Here is a 25878-nt window from a genome sequence, read left to right on the forward strand (position 1 = left end):
GTGTAGAACAGACAGGAAGCAAAGTGGGAGAGAGAGGGGGCTGGGATCGGGAAAGGTCCTCAAGCCGGGATTTGAACTCAGGGCGCCCATAGCACAATGGCACTATATATCGGCGCACTTGCCCACAAGGCTATTGGCGTCAACACTTCCAGTTAAATTATATTATTTTAATTTGTTATCATGATCATAATAAACAGTGATTGGTAGGGAAAATTGTTAATTGCACTATGAATAATTTCTTCATATATCAGACTGAATCAGTTCTTGACTCGCACAATCTTCTGGTTGCAACGATTGGCATCTAAACCGGTATTTGTTACCATATTATTTTAATTTATTATCAGAATCATACATACATTGGTAGCACAAATAATTTTACTGTTTATTTTGTTATTCTTCTAGTTATTAGCGGCAAATGCAGCTAATCTGAAGTCACACACATTCACAAGAAATTTGTACTAAATAAAGTGGATTCAACTTTTCTAGACATTCAAACACAATTTTCGCAACAATAAAACAATGCAAAGTAAGCAAACAAATCACAAATTCTAACATTGAAGGCAGAACCCGAGCCAGCCATGTATTTATGGTATACTGGTGGATTTTGGCAAATTTTGGTATACTGCATTATGAAACTACGATGCCAATGCGCAACAAATTACCAATACAAACTATTCTTGTTTGAGGTAAATTTTGAGGTAAGAAGACATGTGACTGAATAACTCAACCTGAGAAGAAACAATCGTACTGAAAAAGTGCTTTTTTCGTGAATTGTTTTGCGATGTTCCAGTTTTTGCATATAAATTAAATTCGCAACTTGTGAAAAAATGTCGCCCTAGTTACCACCCAAATCTAGCAACTACACACTAACACCCTAGTGTTGTGGTTGCGAGTTTTGCACATGAATGCATAATATATCAGTATTTTATTGATTATCATCCGATTATAGAGACTTTTTTTTTACTAGCATCGGTCAATTTTGAATATTCATCTGTGCGTTAATTCTCCTATTTTGACATTTAGATTACCTTTCCTAGATTACCTTATCATCCAACACTCACTTAGAGTGAATCTTTAAAAACGCTAATAATTTTAAGCGCATGTAAAATTTTGTTCTATCCTGTTGAGATTTGCGTCATGTTTGGACAAAAACGCTGCTAAAGAACTCTTTTATACCGCAAACTTGAATCTGATTTTACGAACAGAACATAAAAACCCAAGAAAACAAGGGTGGATGATGGCGTCCAAATCACTTCAGGTGCGAAAATGACTCACAGACCACCGTGAGACACGTGTCATGCGATTGCATGCTCAACAGTCAGCATGTTTTCCCACACACATCTACACGGGAGACGATGGGGAGCAAACCAATCAAAACAGGAGGATGCCGAGGCTGGAGACGCCAGCGCCAGGGGAATTCAGGGAGTGAACCGTCCCTGTTTGGATGCAGTTTTAGTGATTAAAAAGTAGACGATGAGACTGGAGCGCAAGACAGTTTGTGGCATTTACTACAGGCCAATTGCATTGACATTTATGTCTTTGAAAAACAGTAACCACAATGCAGTTTGCAAAGCCTCCACGCATATGCAAAAGAACAAATCTTGCCAACAATGAGCTGGAGAAAGGTCAATCTTAAGTACATACTGAACACAGGCACTTTATGGAGTGGATCACATTTTGTGCTGTTTAATAAATCTCATAAAGTGGGTTTACAAGTATGATCTTACACTGATTATGTTTAATAACCCAAGAAAACTAACTTTTTTTGTCATGAAAAGGTCATAGTTGGTTTTGTGTGTACAGAGTAAAACTGTAGCTTCTCGGGTTTGCAGAATAAGGCGATTTTTGGTTATCAGCATATCATGCATGTGAATGCGATCACTGACACCTCACACACAGATATTTGACTAATTAAAAGAAAAAAAAACACAAATGGAGAACTGGGGAGAAAAAAAACTGTCTCTTAGAGGCAGAAACAAGAGTGTATTTGATAGATACAGAAACTGTTATGGAAGTGAAAATCTGAAATTATCATCATATATCAATCAAGCACAAGGCTTCTTTTTTAATATATCATAGTTAAATAATCAACTTTAAACCATGAAATAAACAGAAAACTTAATGATTTTATTTATTATTATTATTATTTTTATTTAAGTTTAGGTGGATTTTACATAAAAATCGGCTTTACTTCAAGTCTTCATGTATAATGCATTATAAAAGCATTCATGATGTACAGTGGGTACGGAAAGTATTCAGACCCCCTTCAATTTTTCACTCTTTGTTATATTGCAGCCATTTGCTAGAATACTTTCCGTACCCACTGTACTTGTACATGTAATGTACTAATGTAACTATATATTTTCATAAATAATTGTAGCCAAAATTAAAAGCCATTATAATATTTGCAGATTCCTTGTTCGATCTGCAATTGGTTGTTTGTCAAATGTTTTAATGCATTATAGTTTCTAAAGGTGTAATGATAAATATATAACTATTATAATGTACAATAACTGACGTTAAAATTATTAATGAGATCATACAATGCATTATAAGGTGCATAATTAAAACGTTTAAAAAATACTTTTAATATAAAGGCTTCAAGTAAACTGTTACCAAAAAAGGTTATGATGTAAATTAATAAGAAATTTAAGATTCTGCACCACCAACAACAACAAAGTGACATCTGAACTCTATCGTACAAACGACCAAATTATTTTTTCTTCATTCTTATTTATTAGTTGTCATTATAAAAATGAATCAAATATTATGTTTTAGCATTATTAATAATTAGAAATGATTAAAATGAAAATATTACGGCCATTGTATTACCACGGCACTTTTTAGTGTTATATTAGTGTTTATATAGTAGTCATATTAGTGTTAAAATATTTTTCTAAGACTTACCGAGCAATTGCACACACTCTAATAACTTAAGAAAGAAAAATGGCTCGTGTTTGAATATTAAAAATATTCAAAACAATGACAACTTGCACCACACATGCATAAAAGTAAAGATTTGACTGATCTAAGGAATCCTTTACAAATCAAAACATTATTGTAATGTCATCTAATGTCATCCTTTATGCATTTAATTGGCATATTTGATGGCATTTATCCTAAACAAATGTAATACCCCCTTTACCCCGTTTCTCACCTGAAACCCCCACCATCCCATCTGTCATCTGCCCAGTGTCCCTGCTGATGGCTAGCTCGCTGAATCTGGTTTGAACCTCGTTGTCACACCATCCTCCTGACAATATGCCCATAAAACTACAGTGGGTACGGAAAGTATTCAGACCCCCTTAAATTTTTCACTCTTTGTTATATTGCAGCCATTTGCTAAAATCATTTAAGTAAATTTTTTTTCCTCATTAATGTACACACAGCACCCCATATTGACAGAAAAACACAGAATCGTTGACATTTTTGCAGATTTATTAAAAAAGAAAAACTGAAATATCACATGGTCCTAAGTATTCAGACCCTTTGCTAATGAGGAAAAAAAATTAACTTAAATGATTTTAGCAAATGGATGCAATATAACAAAGAGTGAAAAATTGAAGGGGGTCTGAATACTTTCCGTACCCACTGTATATATGCATTAATGCACACTGACTCTGGCAGCATGTGAACCCTAATAATCTGATGCTTGCATGATAAATCTCATGCATCAGTGCTCAAAACCATGCATGAATGCTAGTTTTGCTAGCTCTATCCATCCCAACCACCTATAAATCAATCAGATGAGATTGGATGAACCGATGTCTTTCTTAACACCTTCTTTCGAATCAAACCCAAGTTGTTGGTTACCCCAGTCCGTGCCGTCCGCCGTCACCGCGTCCTCGGATGCTGCTGCCCCAGATAACGGACTCCCATCCCCGGCCTCAGACAGGCTGGCCGCCCCTTCAGCCGCCGCTTCCATTCAATATCCCGGGATGAATCCTCCGAGCGAGAGCGCTGTCAACCAATGATCGCCAATATTTCAAAACATACACAGCTTTTCCTCTCAGTGTATATGAATGTGATTAGCTGACAAAAATAAGGTGGGAGATTGAGGACTGTCCCTGCGCGTCGTGGTCCTCCTGCTCTCCTCTGAGCTGTCATGCACATGCTAGGGATGTTCGATTCGCGGATGAATCGTTCGTTTGAACAGATTGAATTGAACCGATTCGCTAGGAGACTCGCAAATCATTTTGAGCTGGGGCCTGTTTTACCAAATAAGCAAGTTTACCAAATAAACAGTGTTGGGTAGTAACTAGTTACATGTAACTTTATTACGTAATTTAATTACAAAATAAATGTAATTGTAATCAGTTACAGTTACGAGAAAAAATGTGTAATTAAATTACAGTTAGCCTACTTATGAAAATGTTAACGATTACAAAGGGGGTTACCTCTGCATTTTCACACACACACACACACACACACACACACACATACACACAGAGCGAGAGAGATTTATTGGATTTCTTTTTGAGTTTAGGACACAGAATAGGACACATGCTTATTCAATCCTATTTGTGTTTATGCATCTGCTTTATTTTTTTACATTAATTATTTTTTCAAGGGCATTGTTAGATGCCAGTGTTTCCTGTCATTACTATGCAAAGATATGGCTTCAAAAACAGTATCACAGCTACTGAACTATTTCTTGTTATGATTTTAAATCTGTATTTAACCTCAGAATGATCTCAAAGTAAGTCTGATTTTGTGGTGGCTGTGCTCTAAAATTAAATTATTGTAATCTCAAGTGATGAAGTGATAAATTCAAATGATGAAGGATTTCGAAAGTCTGACAGTAATGATACTGTAAGGTTAACCCTTCCTGGTTTACATGTTTGAAAATAATTAACAGTTGAAAACATTAGAAATGTAGAAAAGTTAGCAAAATGTAATCAGTTACATTACTTTATTAAAGTAATTGAAATAGTTACATTACATATTACATTTTAGATAGGGTAACTTGTTCTTGTAATCTGTAACCTATTACATTTCCAAAGTAACCTTCCCAGCACTGCAAATAAGCCAGGGGCCTGTACCATGATGGTGGCTGAACAAACTCGGGGTTACAGGATTAGTTTTGAGTTGACAAAACCAAACCAGTCCAATCCGGCTTTGTTGGTACCATGAAGCTCATCATCGACTTTCTCTGTCAACTCAGGCTTGATCCTGAGTTAATGGAGCACGTGCACATGAAAGAGTGACATCAGTAATGAACAGCCAATCACATGCCTCGTCCTTTAATTTGGAGTAAGAGAAACTGGTGGAGTGGCTTTATTGCATCAGAGATGTGTCACTTTGCCTGAAGCTGATTGGTCAAATTTCACTTTGAGATCTCTAAACCAGAACATAACCTGCCCCAGAGCAGGTTAGCTGTGGAGTGTAAGTTACTAAGGCAATGAATGCCGCTAAAAGCCAAGCCACTTTCATGGTACCTAAAACCCAGGATTGGTGCAAACTAAACTGAAACTTACCTGGCTAGCCAGCTAAACCAGCTTCATGGTACAGGCCCCAGGTTTATTTCATTTAGTCTGACTTATTGTCAGTTGATTTGGTTAAAAACAAGTCAGAATAAATGAAATAAGCCTGACTTGTTTGGTAAACTTGTTTTATGAAACAGCCCCCTGGTTTTGCGGTTTGTTTGTCAGCATATACTTGTTACTAGAAATTAAGAAATTAAGAAAGAATTTACGACAGATATTGTGAAAGCATCTTACGCTACTTGCATGAACTTTAGCATTTTACAGCGTTACTGTAACAAATGGTATTTGGGCGAAAAGTATAATTTCGCATTGAATAAACAACACAATGTTGACACAGTATCTAATTAAATATAACCAAAGTGATAAACAGCGAGTTTTTCCGTCATTATGAAAACGAACATGATGACTATCAAAACAATTGACGGTTTGAATTTGTTAATTGAACCGAAACGAATGAGTCGATTCGTCAAGATGAATCGCACTTCCAAACGCATACACAGGAGCTGCTGAGTGTTTGGATGAGGCTGCTGCTGCTCTCTGTTGGTGAATGTTCATTAATACACGTCGGAAGAAAGGCTTAACTCTCATATATACGACTTAATTAAAATTTGGTCAATTTTAATATAATATAAAATATAATATAATCCCAAAAGTGTTGTTTTCACTGTTAGGTTGTTCTTACAAAATATTAATTAATGAAAAATAACAATAATCTTTAATGAATCTGAATCCAAATGAAGCAGTGAGCATATATAATAAATAACAAATATTATTTCTTTGTGTGTGTACATATAAAGTGTTTATCATATAAATATTATGAGAATTATTAATATTATTATATCAATGTTGATTTTACAGTTTTCCTGGGCAATCATTATATAAAATATTTCAAGCTCACTTCAGGGTTATTATAGTTTAACTAAAAATAAAATCATAAAAAAAATACTTGAAATAAAATAAACATTAACTAAACTAATGATAATTTAAAGAGAAATTAACTTATTTTATTCCAGCTAACTGCCAAAGCAACATTCATATTTTTTATTAATAAAACTGAAATAAAAATTAATAAAAAATAATTATAAAGCCATATATTAAAAAAAACATCTAACAAAAATGACAACAAAAACACCACAAAATTACTAATACTTTAACTGAATGAAAATGAAAAATACTAAAATAAAAACGAATTCAAAAATAGTAAAATAATAATAATAATAATCAAAATAAAATAAAAAACTATAATAGTACCTCAATGATACTAAAATAACGCTGGCTCACTGATATCAACAAAACACCAACAAATGTTCAAATTAATCTTTTTGCGTTTATTAAGAAATTTTACACTATGACAACATGTTTAGTTCTAAATAAATGTGCATATTTTCATTTCAAAGCAGAGGGGTATAGTTAAAGGAGCGGGGGACTGATGCTGGCCACTGATGATGCTCTCAGGAGGGGTTGCACGCCAAATGCATCAGGTCTGTTCTTTCCTCAAGAGGGGTTTCCAAACAAACCATCATTAGTCCATGAGACGACATCACTGATACCCAGCGGTCAGTCGGGGAGAATGAAGAGGGGCGGCAGGGCAGCGTGCAGTAATCTGACAGTCAGCTAATGATGCTCCTTAGAGATATTTAGGCAGATCCTTCTCCACAACCTAAAAGAGACATATTTACCAAAGAATATATTTTGTGAGCCAATGTCACTGTGATAATTAGATGCTGTAGCTAATCTTAAACATGGCCTAGTTTATGACTCAGATTAAAATACAATCAAAGATTAATACAATTTACGCTTGGATCCTGTAATGGGGAGTATCTCTTCACAACCTGGCCTTCACGGTTAATAAGGAACTGAAAAGAAAACACAAAAATTGATAGCAAATTAAACTTTTTTAATCATACTAATAATTGGTAAGTAAGTATTCATGTTTAAAATACAAGATTTAATTCATAATATGCTTTTAATTAGCATAATTCAAAGGGAAAACGCACAAACCTTAGTGAAATTCCATTTGATGCCACTATAATGGAATAAAAACAACAGTCAATAGATATTTAAACAGTTTTTAGAGTGCAGCTCTATTAAAGGTATAGTTCACCCAAAAATTTAAATTTGATGAAAATGTATTCACGCTCGGGCCATCCAAGATTTGGAGAAATGTAGCATTACATCACTTGCCCACCAATGGATCCTCTGCAGTGAATAGGTGCCGTCAGAATGAGTCCAAACAGCTGATAAAAACATCACAATAATCCACAAGTAATCCATACAACTGCAGTCCATCAGTTAACATCTTGTGAAGCGAAAAGCTTTGTGTTTGTAATAAACAAATCCATCTTTAGGATATTTTAACTTTAAACCACCGCTTCTGGCCAAAATTCCAGTCCATAATCCATAATAACGCTTCCTCCAGTGAAAAAGTCCATCCCCTGTTGTCCTCTCACCTCAAAATCCACAGACATATTTGCTTAGAACTGTTTTAAATGGTGCTTGATCTGTGCAGATTTCTCTCCTGATTCAGATGAGATTACTTTTTCACTGGAGAAAGTGGTATTATGGATAAAGGACTTCTTTTCTCTAACAAACACGCAGCTTTTCGCACAAGACATTAATCGATGGACTGGAGTCGGGTGGAAAACTGTGATGTTTTTATCAGCTATTTGGACTCTCATTCTGACGGCACCCATTCACTGCAGAGGATCCATTGTTGAGCAAGTGATGTAATGCTAAATTCTGATGAACAAATAAACTCATCTACATCTTGGATGGCCTGAGTACCAGCAATTTTTCCTTTAAAGGGATAGTTCACCCAAAAATGAAAATTCTATCATATTTACTTATACTCATGTCAGTCCAAACTTGCATGACTCTCTTTCTTCTGTTGAACATAAAAGAAGATCATTCTGAAAAATGCTGGTAACCAAACAGTTTCTGTTCCCATTACCTATCATTATATGTGACCCTGGACCACAAAACCAGTCATAAGTGTCAATTTCTCGAAATTGAGATTTATAAATCTAAAAGCTGAATAAATAATCTTTCTATTGATGTATGGTTTGTTAGGACAGGACAATATTTGGCCGATATACAACTATTTGAAAATCTGGAATCTGAGGGTGCAAAAAAATCTAAATATTGAGAAAATCGCCTTTAAAGTTGTCCAAATGAAGTTCTTAGCAATGCATATTACTAATCAAAGATGAAGTTTTTATATATTTACAGTAGGAAATTTACAAAATAACTTCATGGAACATGATCTTTACTTAATATCCTAATGATTTTTGGCATAAAAGAAAAAATCAATAATTTTGACCCATACAATGTATTTTTGGCTATTGCTACAAATATACCCCTGAGACTTAAGACTGCTTTTGTGCTCCAGGGTCACAAATGGACAATAAAACAATGGGAGTCAATGAGAACAGAAACTGTTTGGTTACCAACATTCTTCAGAATATCTTATTTTAAGTTCCACAGAAGATTGAGTAACATACGTTTCATTTTTGGCTGGACTATCCATTGAATCTACTTAGCCCATATCAAATAAGCATTTATTTCCACAGAATTTACAAGTCAACTAAGTTAAATTATCTGGCAACCCACTTTCCAAGGAATCCTTTCCCATTTGGTTGTTCCTTCAGCCACTTCCACAGAGGGTGCGCCGAGTCGCCGTTCACGTCAATCTTACTGAACATATCAAACTGTGCGTTGTAAGACTCGGCAAATTCCTTGATTTGGGAATTTGTTCCTGGTTCCTGAACAAAAACGTATTATTAGATCACAGTATTTATTAGCTTTAAGAGCATTAAAAAAGTTTTTGCCCCCCATACCTGATGTCCAAACTGGTTGGATGGGAAGGCCAGGATGCTTAAACCTCTCTCAGCATACTTGGCGTGCATTTCTGCAAACTGAGAGTAGTTTACCGGCGTTTTGCCTCACTTTGAGGCAACATTAGTGATGATAACAACTTTCCCCCTAAAGTGTACAGTAAATTAGATATTGTTAGAGTTACAAATTGATTGACACTAAAGCAATGATGCATCACACAATCATACAGACTGAGGATACTGTAACACACTACCAGACTTATGCAGAAATATGTGAATAAACGAATAAAAACATTGTGTGTTTTAAAATCATCTCAAAATATGAAACATGTTTGATATCCTTTGATTGGATAGAATCATAGTCTGTGCCCATCATACATTACACAATTTTCTGTGAAATCTATGGAAGTCTGTGTCTGCCAAATCATGCTTTGGTAAATCATAATTGTGACATAAAATGTCAAAATTAAGAGACACTCACAGTTATGAGATTAAAAGTCAACATTATGACTCAATGAGATAAAGTCAAAATTCTGAGATAAAGCCATAATTAAGACAAAATTTTAAACTATGACATGCTAAATTATGAGATTTTGAGTCCTAACTGAGAACAAAAATCTAATTTATAAAATACTAAGTCATCATTATGAGATAAAAAGTCAAAATTGAGATAAAGTCATAATTCTGATATATGTGGTCAAATTATGAAACAAAAAGTCAAAAGATCAAATAAATAAGATAAAGTCACAATTCTGACATATATGGCTGAAATTATGAGACAAAAAGATAATTATGACAAGTAAAGAAAAGTGTCAACTTTTTATCTCATAATCTTGACTTTTTGTCATTTGACATTTTATCTCAAGTTTTTTGTAATAATTTCATATTTTTGTCTATTATATTCTAGTATGTAATTTTTTACTTTTTATATCATAATTCTACTTTTTATGCCATAATATCATAATTTTGACTTTTGTCATAATTTAGTCGTTTTATGCAACAAGTAAGACTTAGAATGTCATAATTTAGATTTTTTTTATGACTTACTAAGTCATAATTATGACTTTTTATCTCATAATTATGATTCGCCAAAGTTGTTGTGGAAATGGGCTTCCATAGAAATATATCGACTCCGACAGCCCAAAATCTGCAGATGGGCTCGGACTTTTGCTAACTAGCATCAACTCCTCTAGACTGCAAGTCCACTGTGATGTTTTTCACACTTGAACAAACAGGTTTAATGGCATGCTAATTTCCATCTCTCACCTGTATTTTTCCAGGGAAACTTCATTGCCATCTATATCCGTGGCAGTGAATTCATAAATGGATTTGGCCGACTGCCAGTCCTCTAGCTGTGCAGACTGAAAATAAAAACATGCTGGTGTAAACAAATAGGAGTGATTTGAATACATATACACACGTAAAGAATAAGAACACTGTTAGTAACACCTTCAAACAAATATTAGATACAAATCTCTATATTGAAATTCCAGACGCAACTGAAAAACTGGTAAGCTATTCACACATTTTAAAATAATGGGCTTTTAAGAGCATTTCTTACCATTGTCTGCAACACTAGGGAGAAAACGACAGCGGACCCTAAGAAACGCATGACTGCCTTTCAGTACTAACTGCTGAAACAGCAGGCAGTGTATTAGATCAAATCCTCTTAAAGTGCCGAATTCTCCAAACACTGAAAACCCTGCATATATATATAGGGCTCCAAATAAATATTAACTGGACACCGAGGCTGTTTCTTCCTCATAGGTTGGTTTTTTGCTGACTACAGGCTTGAAGCTTGTCTACATGTGGGGTATTTGACTGTCACTCCTATTGAGGTCAAAGGTCACTGGGTGACAATCTTACACAACTGAGAAAGCTGATAGCTTGATGTGTGTGTTGGCACTTGGTCCACATACCAGATAAGTCGCTGATGTATGCATTATATAAATGTTACTGCTTCTAAAGTGGATTAGAATGGCAAACACATTATATTTCATTTGGATATCGATTAGGCATTGCCTTCAGGAATAGATTCATGCCACAAAAATATTATGAAATTAAATAATAGGCTAATAACAAATGAAACAATGTTTTGACTCACACTAATTGCAATAAAATAGTCATGAATATATTTCATAAGTCATAATTATGAGGGAAAAAAAGTTTAAATTATGAGATAAGTCATAATTATGAGACAAAGCCAACATTAATGACATAAAAATTCCAAACTATGACACACCAAGTCATAATTACGAGAGAAAGTCAAAATTATAATAAATATAAAGCTATTATTATGGCATAAAAGTTTGAAATTCAGATCATTTTGATGAAATTGAGATTATGTCATAAGACTAAAGGCAAGTGATTATTTTTTGTCATAAATATGATTTTCCTCACAATTTCAACAATTTTTACATTTTATCTCAATCGATTTGTCGTCATAATTTCATTTAGTTTTGTATCATAACATTTTAAACCATAATTTCAACTTTATGTCATAATTAGCTGCCTTAGTAGTATTTTGGCATTTGTTCATGCCATTTTTGGACACTTACCACGGTTATGTAATGTTCTTTTAGGTAACATGTAATGTAATAGGCCTAGTATTTATTTTATATATCAAAATACCATAAATAGTAAAATTGTATAGATGATCCTTTTGTAAAATATATGTAATGGACACAAAAATATAAAATTATCCAATACATGTTTCAAAGAAAAAAATGTCTATTACTAAGCAGATTTTATGAAACCAAATTTCTTCTAATGTATGCAACAACAATATAATTTTTTTATGTAATTACATTAGATTATTGTTGCGCATTATTTAAATAGGCTAACGGAAAAAGTGAACTACTGTTATGGAAGAATGAGACACAAAGACTAAAGACCAAAGACCTAAATACACTGAAACTATAGGACTGATTGTGTAAACTGATGATAAAACATTAGCAAACCCCTGTAATTATGCAGCACATAACCTCATAATTACCCGATTACGTAATATGATTCAGATTTGCAAGTTAAAGTTACAGAAGTATTTAACTTTACAATACCATTGCACCAATGATCCCACTGCTCGATAAAGCACTGAACAGCAAGAAACGATGGATAAAGGCCATGTTTTTAATCTTCTCGCTTCTCTTCAATTAACCCTTCCTATGAGTCGGTTCTTTTCAGTGAATCAGTTGAACCGGTACACAGAGCGATTCGTTCATGAAGTGAAGTAAACACCACGATTCGTAATGACACGTGAAATTACAATAAACTCCCATATATTAATAAAACGTATATGTGTCTTCATGCTTTATTTAAAGGTTTTAAAGAATGTAATGTGCTCTAAATATTGGAGACGACAAAGGAATCTGTTTGTGAATCGGTTCTTTGATACGAACTGTTCGAAAGAACCAAATTTGCTGAAATCACACGCACTTTCTTTCCACACGGAATTACAGATAATCGGAACCGTTTCTAGAATGTTACACAACAATCCGTGTATCATTCGATCATTCGTTTTTTTATTTAATATTGAAAGTAGAAAAATGAGAAAACGGCTCCTTTTTCGTTTTTTTTGTTTTTTTTCCAAAAAACGAGAAACGAGAATTCAGCTTAAATTTTCGTTTTTCGTTCATGGATGGAAAAATGAATAAACAGCTTGAATATTCGATTTCTACATGTGGGCGGGAATTAAACGCCCCTTTCTGCTGATTGGTCAGCCGAAGATCAAACCGTGCCGTCATCAGTTCTTCTGCAGTATCATGCAGCAGAATAATAGTCCTCCACTGCTGCAGTTGTATGGATTCTTAACGCATTTATTGCAACTACATTTAATCTTTTTTTCATCAAACAAACAGTTAAATGAATAGCTCGACACAACTCGTACCTGGGCATTGTCTAGACAGGGCTTTCTTCTGTGTAGATATAAATTCTATTCTTTGCATCAGCTGAGCATCTTTCTGGTGCATGCCACAAACATGAACCACAGGGAATACTCATATTTTAAAAGGCTTCATTTAGATTATTTTACATCAAATGCATCATATAAGTCACTTTGGAATAAATCACAGTAGGCCTACTCATTAAAATTAATTAAAGTAAATAGTGTAAATTACATTGCAAATGTCATAGATTAGCACATTGTAACGCAGTGTTACAACGTGCCCCATCTGCGCAACTGGAATTTAAAACTGGTTGGTGTCTTCTGCTAGCTATTGAAGCATTAAAAAACTATCTAAACTGATAAATAACAGATTGGAGATGAAAATAATAGCAGATTTGTTTCATTTTAAATGAATAATAAAAACTGAGATGAAAAATTTACTTAAGCCAGAATTTAAATGTTACTATGGTAAAATAAATGTTCAGCGATATCTTCAAAAAAAATTTTGAATTTTGGTGCACGTTTTTTCTCTATATAATGTTGATATGGTAACTAGTAAATGCTGTAAATTTGGTTATGCTAGCATGTGTGGAAATATTTAAACCAAGTGTGTTACAATGTACCCCGCGTTACTTTGTGCCCCGCGCTCCCCCTGTTTACCCAGAGCGCTGTATGTATAGGCCCTATGCCTATGCATTGGCACGTCTGACCATGCAATAATTTATCATCAGACCTCCATTAACTGTGTGACTGCACGTTAACAACCACAGATTTTCTGGAAGATGTGTGAGTGGAGTGTGCTTGATGATTACGAAAGTGTAATCCACAGGTTAGTAGAGGAGCTGGGATACACATGCAAACAAGTTCAAGAGGTCCTACAGCAGCAATATGGACTCGGGAGAGGCTCCAGTATTTCCTCCATTTCTAAATTCTGCGCATCGAGGAACATTAAAGGAGCCGTTTTCTCAAAAGGAGCCGATTCACAACCTCCACCCCCATTCCTTATTTGTTTTCAAACGAAATCAATAACGATAATTTTTTAAAGATTATTTGTAACTTATTAGCCACCCATTTTAAATTTGCATTTATTTTAACTATTACCAACACAACACATTTTATTCGTTGAAAGCGGATAGCAAAAGCTTCTACATCTACAAAAAATATTATTTTGTACATGCGAAATCAAAGTGCGCACTGTGGCGTAACGTCTGATGTCATATACACGCGCCGGCAGCAACGGGACCCAAACGTGGCCCTAGAACTGCGTAGGTTACAGTTGAGGATGAGATATTGGGCTGGAGTACGGGGTCACTCAGAATATCATCCAGTTAAAAATCTTTTGAAAGACTGTTGGGAATATGAATATAAAGATTTAGAGAGCTTCGGTTGGAGTAGGTGGCGGTAATGCACCTTTAAGTTGGTTTGCCAAAATCGCCAATAAACATCAGAAGAAGAAGAAGAAGAAGCCCCAAACGTGGAGTAAAAGGATCGAATAAGCAGTCTGTTTTGATCGTAATATCTTCCTCTTTTTAGCGCGATATGGATGACGAGGAAGAGACATACAGACTATGGAAAATTAGAAAAACTATAATGCAGGTAAATTAAAGGCCATGTAATTGTTTACATGCTGCGTGGACAGTTTATTGCGATGCTTATTCGGATCCGCAGGAGTTTCATGATTTATGATCTCCTAACATGCAGTATGCATCCAAATAACAGAAATATGCTATTATGTCCTTATAATATCTATCTTCATCTTTCAGCTTTGTCACGATCGGGGTTATTTGGTGACGCAAGATGAACTGGATCAGACTCTGGATGAGTTCAGAAGCCAGTTTGGAGACAAACCCAGCGAAGGTCGACCGCGACGAACTGATCTCACGGTCCTGGTCGCCCACAACGACGATCCGACCGACCAGATGTTTGTGTTCTTCCCTGGTATGGTGCAACTTCAACAACAAGCCTAGCTCCTGTTGAACTCGTCCGTTACGAACGGTTGAGGAACGCTTGGTTTATCATATCTACCCGTGCTCTTGCTTTCAGAGGAACCAAAGGTTGGCATCAAGACCATAAAGATGTATTGCCAGCGAATGCAAGAAGAAAACATCACCAGGGCCATCATTGTAGTCCAGATGGGCATGACGCCCTCCGCCAAACAGGTGACGCAAGCATATACACTTACATTTAGAGGAGCATTAACTATTAAGGCACTTCAATTATGTGTTTGTCCTTTAAATTTCAGTCTCTGGTAGACATGGCGCCTAAGTACATACTTGAGCAGTTTCTTCAGCAGGAGCTTCTAATCAACATTACCGAACACGAGGTGAGGAAGCTGCATTTAAACACTGTTTACAAGATTTAAACGGCAACTATATTAGCGTTCGCGCTTCATGTGTGTCGTCTGCAGCATTAAATGCGCAGTCAGGCTGATTCTGATTGGCTGTCAGTGTTTTTATAGTCCAGTCAAACCAAAAATTTAGACCCCAGATATAATTTTTGATATTTTTTTACTAGTGGGTGCAGGACACTATAGTTCATTTATGCAAGTGAGGATGGCAAAATAAAGTAAACTGTGACATATTATACCCAAATATTCTTCATACAGTTTACTACCAGTAAAATTTATCAAATTTGGGACCAAAAATTATTCAGACACTTTGACCTGACCATGTTTTGCTTAAGTGTTTTTCTTTAATTGCTAATGTGACTTTTTACACCACAGACTGAACAAAGTTAAGCATTGGTTGAACTACATTGGTATTCTCTAATCAGAGTGTCTATTTACACTAAGTGCAAATAGCCTGCCTTGTTGGCAGAGGCTATTTACACTAACTCCACCCACCACTGCAAAAGACAACAGACAATGGTCAGCTTCAGAGGTGTATATGGTAAAACGCGTTCTGTAGTCTTTTTGACTCGATCGACCCGGGTTCGAATCCGCCTTTTACCAAACTTAGGTGTAGGAAGGGCTTTATTGTCCCAATAAGGTGGCATCCATTTGATAATTTGAATTAAAATGATAATTTACACTCAATACGTTTTTACTGCATACTGTTTTATAATGTTCTATAATACTGAGGTGAGTAGTATAAATAGCAGAAAATCCTGCTATTTTAACAGTGTAAATAGCATCCATCGCTATTTGCACTTAGTGTAAATAGCATCTATCTCTAAGAAAATATGCTATTTTCACTTATCTGCCTTATCTAATTGTGTACTTAAATGTAACAGCTGACAGCCATTCAATCTAACTCCTTGCATACCTTTCTATCAAAGTTATCTGACATTATCAAGATGAATTTGTTCTGACACAGTTTAACTCTGAGTCTTGTCATATTTTATTACCATTTTCTAAACAATAGCGAATAAACTGCGATAATGTGTGAAATGTTGAAGGTGTCCGAATAAATTTTGGCTTGACTATAAATCAGTTAAAAGTAAAATCGTTCAGATTCCAACGTCATCGTCCCTCTGTGCTAAAATCATAATGATAACTATAAAGTTTTTGTAATCGTTCTGTTTCTGTGAGAATATATGGTGGTCCACATTACAACTATAATTAGGAATATAATTCGTATGACTTTAAGAACGATTTTTTTTCCCAACTGATAAACGATAAAAACATTGACAGCCAATCAGAATCCACCCGAGTTCATGCATTTAAAGAGACAGACGAAATAACTGAAGTGTGCTCTTATAATATTATTATGGTGTGGGTGTTGTAGCTATCTTTTAAAGCTATCTCTTTTAAAGCCCAAAACACACTGCACGATTTCCGGCTGTCTCAGACGACAGACTGGCATTGTGAAACAATCGTGGCGATTTCTGTGATCATGGCTCCTGATCTCGTACAGTGAGAGAGGTTCGAAGATGGCCGTTGTCACGGTCTTGCGACCAAAGACATCCTACGATTCAGCATGATCATCGCTCAGTGTCTTTGCCGTTACAATCCACGTTTACTGACCAGCCAATAAAAACGTGACATGAAATCAACACGACATGGCGCTGAAACATAAAACTTAAGCTCTCATGCCATCCTCTTTTTTTCAGCACACATAAAAACTACAACTGCTAAAGTGTGATTTATCCTGCTCTTTTTGTTCACCACTAGCGCATGCTGATGACGTTTATTCTTCTATGGTAACATGCGTCGTATCGTACGAGTCTCTAGGTTTTATCATCGTAAAGTCTACACGCACGGCACACCCAAGTTTATTAGATCCATGTCGACATCCAGTGTGACATGCAATGATCTTAAAGGATTGCTAAAATCGTGCAGTGTCTCGGGCTTAAGGCGTTTTAGATTTTTATCGACTTATCATTTGGCCATTTACACCAAAATGCTAATATTACACATTAATGTTTTAATGTAATTTGCACAATAATAATGAGTTTTATTTTCCTTCAGCTAGCATCTATCTCTAAGAAAATATGCTATTTTCACTTATCTGCCTTATCTAATTGTGTACTTAAATGTAACAGCTGACAGCCATTCAATCTAACTCCTTGCATACCTTTCTATCAAAGTTATCTGACATTATCAAGATGAATTTGTTCTGACACAGTTTAACTCTGAGTCTTGTCATATTTTATTACCATTTTCTAAACAATAGCGAATAAACTGCGATAATGTGTGAAATGTTGAAGGTGTCCGAATAAATTTTGGCTTGACTATAAATCAGTTAAAAGTAAAATCGTTCAGATTCCAACGTCATCGTCCCTCTGTGCTAAAATCATAATGATAACTATAAAGTTTTTGTAATCGTTCTGTTTCTGTGAGAATATATGGTGGTCCACATTACAACTATAATTAGGAATATAATTCGTATGACTTTAAGAACGATTTTTTTTCCCAACTGATAAACGATAAAAACATTGACAGCCAATCAGAATCCACCCGAGTTCATGCATTTAAAGAGACAGACGAAATAACTGAAGTGTGCTCTTATAATATTATTATGGTGTGGGTGTTGTAGCTATCTTTTAAAGCTATCTCTTTTAAAGCCCAAAACACACTGCACGATTTCCGGCTGTCTCAGACGACAGACTGGCATTGTGAAACAATCGTGGCGATTTCTGTGATCATGGCTCCTGATCTCGTACAGTGAGAGAGGTTCGAAGATGGCTGTTGTCACGGTCTTGCGACCAAAGACATCCTACGATTCAGCATGATCATCGCTCAGTGTCTTTGCCGTTACAATCCACGTTTACTGACCAGCCAATAAAAACGTGACATGAAATCAACACGACATGGCGCTGAAACATAAAACTTAAGCTCTCATGCCATCCTCTTTTTTTCAGCACACATAAAAACTACAACTGCTAAAGTGTGATTTATCCTGCTCTTTTTGTTCACCACTAGCGCATGCTGATGACGTTTATTCTTCTATGGTAACATGCGTCGTATCGTACGAGTCTCTAGGTTTTATCATCGTAAAGTCTACACGCACGGCACACCCAAGTTTATTAGATCCATGTCGACATCCAGTGTGACATGCAATGATCTTAAAGGATTGCTAAAATCGTGCAGTGTCTCGGGCTTAAGGCGTTTTAGATTTTTATCGACTTATCATTTGGCCATTTACACCAAAATGCTAATATTACACATTAATGTTTTAATGTAATTTGCACAATAATAATGAGTTTTATTTTCCTTCAGCTTGTTCCAGAGCACATAGTCATGACTAAAGAGGAAGTGACAGAGTTGCTGGCACGGTAGTATCCTTTGAGTTTTGGTTGAAGTTTATAGCACTGTTATGTTAGTAACAATGATACCGTTATAGTTTTTATTCATATTTTCAATGTTTTTTTTTCTAATTTTAAATTGTGTTTTTTTTTTTATGATTTCAATTTTAGTTACGTTAAATGAAAATGAGAAATCTTGCCTTGGCAACTATAATTTTTTTAATATAGTTTACACAAATGAAAACGGTCACCATTTACTCACCCTCAAGTTGTTCTTAACCTGTATGAGTTTCTTTCTTCTGTTGAACACAGATGATATTTTGAAGAATTGGTAACCAAACAGTTGACTGTAACCATTGACTTGCATAGTATGGGGAAAAAAATACTATGTAAGTGAATGCCTGTGTTTATTTTAGGTAACAAATGTTTTTAATGTTTTTTGTAGTTAACTATAATAACCCTGATTTATTGGATTCAGTTGGATGGTTTACTTCAGTAGTTGGTACTTTAGATTGGTTAGTTTAGCCTTAACCAGCTGCTCTCCAGTAAACTAAAGGAAAGCCAGCTTCCCAGAATTCAAGCCGGGGATCCTGTTGCCCGTTACTTTGGCTTAAAGAGAGGCCAGGTAGGAACTCAAATGTGTATTTTCTTCTTATTTTGACATCTCTAAAAATCTTTAGTTTGAGCATTTGAGTGTTCAAGTTAACTTGTGGCATGTTCTTCAGGTTGTTAAGATCATCAGACCGAGTGAAACTGCTGGACGGTACATCACATACAGACTGGTCCAGTAATGCATATGAAGTCAGTATTTCTGTTGTAGTTCACTGGAGGATTTGTATATCAACAACAATAATTCAAATTCCAAGATGCAAATCTGTGAAGCAGTGTTATTTAAGTATCATTACTATACATGACCCTGGAGCACAAAAGCAGTCTTAAGTCGCTGGGGTATATTAGTAGCAATAGCCAAAAAAAACATTGTATGAGTCAAAATGATAGATTTTTCTTTTATGCCAAAAATCATTAGGATATTACGTAAAGATCATGTTCCATGAAGATATTTTGTAAATTTCCTACTGTAAATATCAACTTCATTTTTGATTAGTAAAATATATTCCTAAGGACTTCATTTGGACAACTTTAAAGGTGATTTTCTCACACCCTCAGATTCCAGATTTTCAAATAGTTATATCTCGGCCAAATATTGTCCTATCCTAACAAACCATACATCAATAGAAAGCTTATTTATTCACCTTTCAGATGATGTATACATCTCAATTTTTAAAAATTGACACTTAAGACTGGTTTTGTGGTCCAGTGTCACATTGTCTTTAGTACATAGTTTTGAATTAGTTTGTTTTCTTAAGGTCTAATAAGTGTTATTTTAGTGCCTTCACAAAAAATAAAAAAAAAATTTTCTTTAATTGTATTCTTTAATGTTCATATTTTTAAGGAATTAATGATATTCGTGTCATATTTTTTGACAGATTTGAAATTTTCTCCAACTGCTGAAAGTGAACATGGGCTGAATTTTGTCTTAACGTTTTTTTAACTAATAAATATGATTTTGCTATTCTGTCTCTCCTTGTGTCATTTTATTTGACAACATTAAAAATGCTGTTAGTTTGGTCCCAAATGAGCGGTGAACACAAGCCTCAAAACCTGAAAGTAAATAAAGCGCAAGCACTCACCTTTTTCTTTCTGAAAGCCATTGTTGTGATGGGGGGGAAAAAAAAGGGAAGATGACCTCGATGTGTGTGCAAATACACACGAACCAACCAAACACCGTATACAGCAACAATTCTAGTTAACTTCTTCCTCATTGCCTACCATGTTGTCTGATAACATGCACTTAAATCTGATTTGCATGTAACCATGACATTAGTTTGCATTGGCTGTAAACTAATACTGATTATTTTGAAATCACTCATTTTTTTTATTATTAAAACACATGCACAAACATATAAAATTTAACAACAGAGATATTCATCAACACTGGAGTATAAGATCATTTCATAAGATACGATGCATGATAACACCGGAAGCGTCCCGCTGTTTTTGTAAAATAAAGCTAAAAACCATTTTTAAAAATCTGTAAATTTTTGCAGGATTCTAAGCTGAAGTATTTTAAATATTGAAACGCATCTTTAAAAAAAAACAAAAAAACCCACATTGGAACGTCACAGACAAACCCTGGCTGTCTGAACTCAGAGAGTGAGTGTTGTGGTGGTGTTGTTACTCTGATTGAGATTCAACGCTGCCAGCGAGCTTGCTGGCGCTTCCTCTAACTCGGGCGGCTCGCTCTCAGGGAGGGCAGGGGGGTCACTGGTGTTGTTTGAGCTGGAGGGACACTGCAGGTTCACGAGGAGGACGGGTGGTCTCATTTGGGTTTCTTTGGTAGAGTCGAGTGCCTGCTCTGTAGGACTGGGGGGCTGAAGTTCACCTCTGGACCGTTCCTCGTCTGCTTCTGAATCCGAGTCCAGACTGTGTTCCAGAGAAGCAGGCGTTCCCGTTGAACTCTCTGCTGACACATGACAGATCATTGTATATTTTTTATTTATTATTATTTGAAAGCAAAACTGCTCATTAGAATTTGTTTTTAAATATATGAATAATTATATATAAGAAAAAAATGAGTAAGTCAAATAAATAAAACTACACCCCTACTTAAAGGAGTATAAAAATACAAAATAAATTTAAAATGTTTTAAATCAAAATAATGGTGATATATTTAAATATTTTACATTGATATGAATATATTGGTATGTACATTAAATAAAATTAACATGAAAGGTAAATGAAAAACTAAGTATTGAATACAAAATAAATGTAAAATTTCAATTAAAAAAAAAAGTTAAAATATTAAAATAAAGGTGATATTTTTGTATGATAAAAATAGGAATATAAAAGGGAAAAATAAAATGAAAAACTAAAATACAATATAAACTACAAAATGTCTAATATTTCAAAATATTAAAATAATGGTGTAATTTATTTATATATAAATATATTCATATAAAGTAATATGAATTTTAAATGCATTTAATATGAAAGGCTAATAAATAACATGAAAAACCTAAATGAGTACAAAAATGTCAAATATTTGAAATATATACACACACAATCATTTAGCAGACGCTTTTATCCAAAGCGACTTACAAATGAGGACCATGGAAGCAATCAAAATCAACAAAAGAGCAATGAAATACAAGTGCTATAACAAGTCTCACAAAATATATATATTTTATGTGTGCGTGTGTAATAAGGCAAACAAAATAAACAAAGTGAAAAACTAACTTGAGTATAAAGGTATTTCGAAATGGACAATATTTATATAAAATGTATATTAAATAAGAATAAATTGATATGAATTAATTCAAATAAAACATGAAATATATAACATTTAAAACAGTTAAAATATCAAAAGATAATAAATCTAAATATATACACAATGCATCTGAAGAATGTAAACCAATAATATTAGGAATAAAAGTCTGTAATACCATGGCCCTCTAACTTGTCTGACTCTGCAGCGCCGGGTTCATCTGCGACTCCTTGTTCATCATTCGAACAGTGTTCTTCTCCATCAATGCTGCTTTCCTGCACAGACCAAAACATCACATCTGTTCTGCATTAACGGTTTAACCAGTTAACCTCCCAATTAAAACGCACCGCTGGCACAACACGAGAGATTTGATCTACTGCGTATGAATCTCAAACCTGCTGTAGAGACTGTGTGCGGGGGGTGCTGGCGCATGCAGGCCGACTGGAGTCCGAATGGAAAACGGCGGGATAAAACACAATGAGGGTCTCCACTATGCGAGCCTGATATGGGTAATCCACCAGAGACGACAGAGACACCGTGGCCCCTGAGGGCCGGGGCCGCATCAGTGAGGGGCCAAACACGATGCCCAGATTACTCGGGCTCATCTTATTGTCATCTTCCAGTTCTGCAATCCTGAAAACAGAGGGACATTAACCAAATAATCAGTGTTTAATAAACAGAGTTTGGCAGAGTCAGTCTATAAACCCTGAAATGTGAGAGGAAGTCCATTCTAGGCTTTGCACCTTCTCAGGTGGCTCGCTATGTAGCGCAGAATGGCAGTGTTTGGTTTGGGCAGCTCTTTGAGGAGATTCTTGAGTCTGTCCACGAGGGCCAAGAGTTCAGGGTCCGTCTCAGGGCCGAGGTCCACCAGGTCGGGCCCTTTGCCCGTCTCGGCTCCCTCTGGACCCACTACAGCCAGGCTTTCCTTCGCTAGACCCATCAGACTATTGTAGAGACGGAAGGGCATGATGGGCTCTGGAAGCTGAGGAAGAGACAGAAATACAAAATAAGGATGTAACAACTAACTTTGGTGAACATAAAATGAGGATATGAAAGCCACTGCTAACAATGAAGGCAGCTTATTGTTACAGTTAAAGGATTTGTTCACCAAAAATGCAGTGTTGTAATATATTATTAAAAACTGAAAATGTAATTTTTAATATAAATATATTTATAATTTGGGTGAATGCAAAAATCCCCCAAAAATATTATTAATAATTATAATATGTATTATTAATATAACTGAAAATTAAAATAATAAAATAAAATATACATATACAAAATATGAATAAATCAGTTAAATTTGGGGAATCAAAAAATGCTAATTGTTACATTTTTATTAATAATGTAATTTTAATGTAATGGAATGCAATATATAAAAATGTAATTAATAAATTATTAATAAATCAGATAAATAATAGATATTTTTTTATTGATTGTTATTTATAGTTAACTTTATTATTTCATTTAAATTTAAATAATACATTTATTTGGGTTATTTGAGTGAACCATACAAATGCAAATTCTAATAGAACAATATATAAATTAATAAATTAGTTAGATGTAGTTAAATACAATATATACAAAATAAATTATATTATATTAATTCATTAGTTACATTTAGGTGAACCAAAAATGCAAACTGTTAAATTGTCAATTACAATATTATTTTTTTAAATTTTCATATAATATAATAGAATATAATATACAAAACCCAAAAATGCCATTTCCACAATATTATAACAGATTTTTCATAAATGTCCTGATGCAGTGGTGGCTCACCTGCCGCAGGTAAAGCTTCAGTACGTTGCTGATGTCGTGTGGCGAGGACTGTGACAGCTCCACCAGCTCTTTGCCATTCTCAAACGCCTGGCACAGCTTCTCCACCCGCGTCTTCACCCCATTCACGCGATAAATACCCTGACAGAGAGGAGGACCATCAGCACGATCCTGCATTTCCATTGGCTGAGACCTGCTGGATTTGAACGTACCTTCATTCTCAACGCTCTTCTCTCGATCTCGCCGATGCACTTCTTGATGATGAAGGGGATGCTGTCGGGACTGTTGCCGGACACCTGCGAGAAATCCTGCCCAAACAGCTGAAGGCGACCCTGGAGCTTCTTGTGGCCGCACTGAATGGCCAAAGTCTCCAAGCAGCGCTTGTGACAGGCCAGGAAACACTGCCAAGCAAATCAGACTTTAAAGGGATAGTTCACCCAAAAATTAAAATTCTGTCATTAATTACTCACCCTCATGTCGTCCCGTAAGACCTTCGTTCATCTTCAGAACACAAATTACGTATTTTTACGAAGCTACGAGAATACTTTGTGCGCAAAGAAAACAAAAATAACGACTTTATTAAATTCGTCTCCGTCGTGTCACCCTGTAGCGCCATTTTGGAGAGTAGCCTATCACATACATAAACAACGTATGCGGTTCTGTGTCAGCAGCACCGTACATGGATACGCTGTTAAACGTAAACAACGCATCCGCGTACATTCGTTGAATACGTTGTTTACATATGTGAAACTCTCCAAATATGTGACCTTGATCATGTAAGGATCCTTGCTGTCTATGGAGGGTCAGAGAGCTCTCGGAATGCATAAAAAAATATCTTAATTTGTGTTAAGAAGATGAACAAAGGTCTTACGGGTTTGGAACGACATGAGGGTGAATAATTAATAACAGAATTCTCATTTTTGGGTGAACTATCCCTTTAACAAGCCTGGCTTATTTCAAACACGAGGCCCAAGCGCAGCCGGCGTGACCTCACCTCCTCGCACTCGGCTCCCTGGAAATAAACGTAGCTGTCGCATTCTCTGCATTTGGATGGGGAGCGCAGTTTGCGCAGTTTGTGCGTCTGAGCGGCTTTCGACAGACCCACGTTCCTGAACGGCCCGGTGGGCACCACGATCTCAGGCTCGATGCCGTTTAAATCTGGAAAACGTTGAGCGGACAGTGAGAAACTGGATGACAGGCACAGATTAGAAAGGAAAACACTTGTGCACTATTTTCTCTCACTTGGCGTTTCAAAGGAAGTCACATTTGAGTCTTTCTCATCTGGGTCTTCGTTTGATGACATGGTTCCGGTCGATGATGTTCGGGCCATTTTACTTATGTCACCTAGAAAAAAAATCAATGAAATAAAAACATTTAATGCAAACTGCAAATGTAATATTTTATTTATTATTTTTTTTTATTAGTCATGGCAGGAAGTTGTACCTGTGCTGGTAGTCGGGGATCCCAGGCCACTTCCTCCTCCCACACTGTCTGTGTCGCTCACTGTGGAGCCCCAGGATTTGTGGGTCATGTGACCTCGAGCTGACACAAAAGAAATACAATTCAGAACCATTTGCGTAACTATTTCAGATATTCATAACATACCCAAAAAATCTAAACCAAACAAGCACCTTTTGAAAGCACCGAGCATCTATACATAAAAATCTTCATACACATTTGACAATTTTAATAAACAAATAATTAGCAAATACTTCTTTTTTTCTTACATTATATTTAAAAAATATATATTTATTTATTTATATATTTAATTTAGATCTACATTTGCATTAATTTATTTTTAATATAATAGAATATATTATATAACACTTAAATTAATTGATAAATTAGACAAATGAATATACAATATACAACAGTTCAAACAAAATA

The 25878-nt window shown here is 35.3% G+C and overlaps 3 protein-coding genes and 1 pseudogene across 6 annotated transcripts in view; 1 reads left to right on the top strand and 3 right to left on the bottom strand.

The window, feature by feature from the left end:
• LOC107669796 (phosphatidylinositol 4-phosphate 5-kinase type-1 gamma-like) overlaps positions 1-4121 on the bottom strand; it is a 28546-nt gene extending 24425 nt beyond the window's left edge. The window contains exon 1 of the mRNA XM_016462191.1: positions 3814-4121. Within this exon, the coding sequence (XP_016317677.1) occupies positions 3814-3925 (112 nt within the window). The 5' untranslated portion in view covers positions 3926-4121. The remainder of the gene's footprint in view (positions 1-3813) is intronic.
• A 2672-nt stretch (positions 4122-6793) lies between these two features.
• Positions 6794-12466, bottom strand: LOC107669799 (phospholipid hydroperoxide glutathione peroxidase, mitochondrial-like; annotated as a pseudogene).
• Positions 12467-14669: 2203 nt separating this feature from the next.
• Positions 14670-20471, top strand: LOC107669821 (DNA-directed RNA polymerases I, II, and III subunit RPABC1-like). The gene is made up of 8 exons (XM_016462234.1): positions 14670-14798; positions 14966-15140; positions 15246-15361; positions 15445-15525; positions 18862-18920; positions 19434-19512; positions 19613-19688; positions 20375-20471. Exons 1-7 carry the CDS (start codon positions 14742-14744, stop codon positions 19676-19678), a joined length of 633 nt encoding a protein of 210 aa, XP_016317720.1. The 5' UTR covers positions 14670-14741; the 3' UTR covers positions 19679-19688; positions 20375-20471.
• Positions 20472-20802: 331 nt separating this feature from the next.
• LOC107669820 (minor histocompatibility protein HA-1-like) overlaps positions 20803-25878 on the bottom strand; it is a 23735-nt gene continuing 18659 nt past the window's right edge. For 3 of the 4 annotated variants that reach the window (XM_016462230.1, XM_016462232.1, XM_016462233.1), the window contains 9 exons: positions 25435-25533; positions 25234-25335; positions 24986-25149; positions 24204-24392; positions 23995-24132; positions 22956-23194; positions 22608-22845; positions 22391-22487; positions 20803-21411 (listed from right to left, as the gene is read on the bottom strand). In XM_016462230.1, coding sequence (XP_016317716.1) covers positions 21095-21411; positions 22391-22487; positions 22608-22845; positions 22956-23194; positions 23995-24132; positions 24204-24392; positions 24986-25149; positions 25234-25335; positions 25435-25533 — 1583 coding nt within the window. In that variant the 3' untranslated portion in view covers positions 20803-21094. The remainder of the gene's footprint in view (positions 21412-22390; positions 22488-22607; positions 22846-22955; positions 23195-23994; positions 24133-24203; positions 24393-24985; positions 25150-25233; positions 25336-25434; positions 25534-25878) is intronic. The other variant, XM_016462231.1, reaches the window with a different exon arrangement.

Source organism: Sinocyclocheilus anshuiensis, unplaced genomic scaffold, assembly GCF_001515605.1.
Source record: "Sinocyclocheilus anshuiensis isolate Anshui unplaced genomic scaffold, SAMN03320099.WGS_v1.1 scaffold560, whole genome shotgun sequence".
Lineage (NCBI taxonomy): Eukaryota > Metazoa > Chordata > Actinopteri > Cypriniformes > Cyprinidae > Sinocyclocheilus > Sinocyclocheilus anshuiensis.

What these genes read in the sequence shown, in the direction of transcription:
- LOC107669821 (XM_016462234.1), top strand. Translation starts at nt 14,742, where the DNA reads ATGGATGACGAGGAAGAGACATACAGACTATGGAAAATTAGAAAAACT. An exon ending in TTAGAAAAACTATAATGCAG is followed by an intron (nt 14,799 to 14,965) that starts GTAAATTAAAGG and finishes TTCATCTTTCAG; the next exon opens with CTTTGTCACGATCGGGGTTA. An exon ending in ACAGAGTTGCTGGCACGGTA is followed by an intron (nt 18,921 to 19,433) that starts GTATCCTTTGAG and finishes GCTGCTCTCCAG; the next exon opens with TAAACTAAAGGAAAGCCAGC.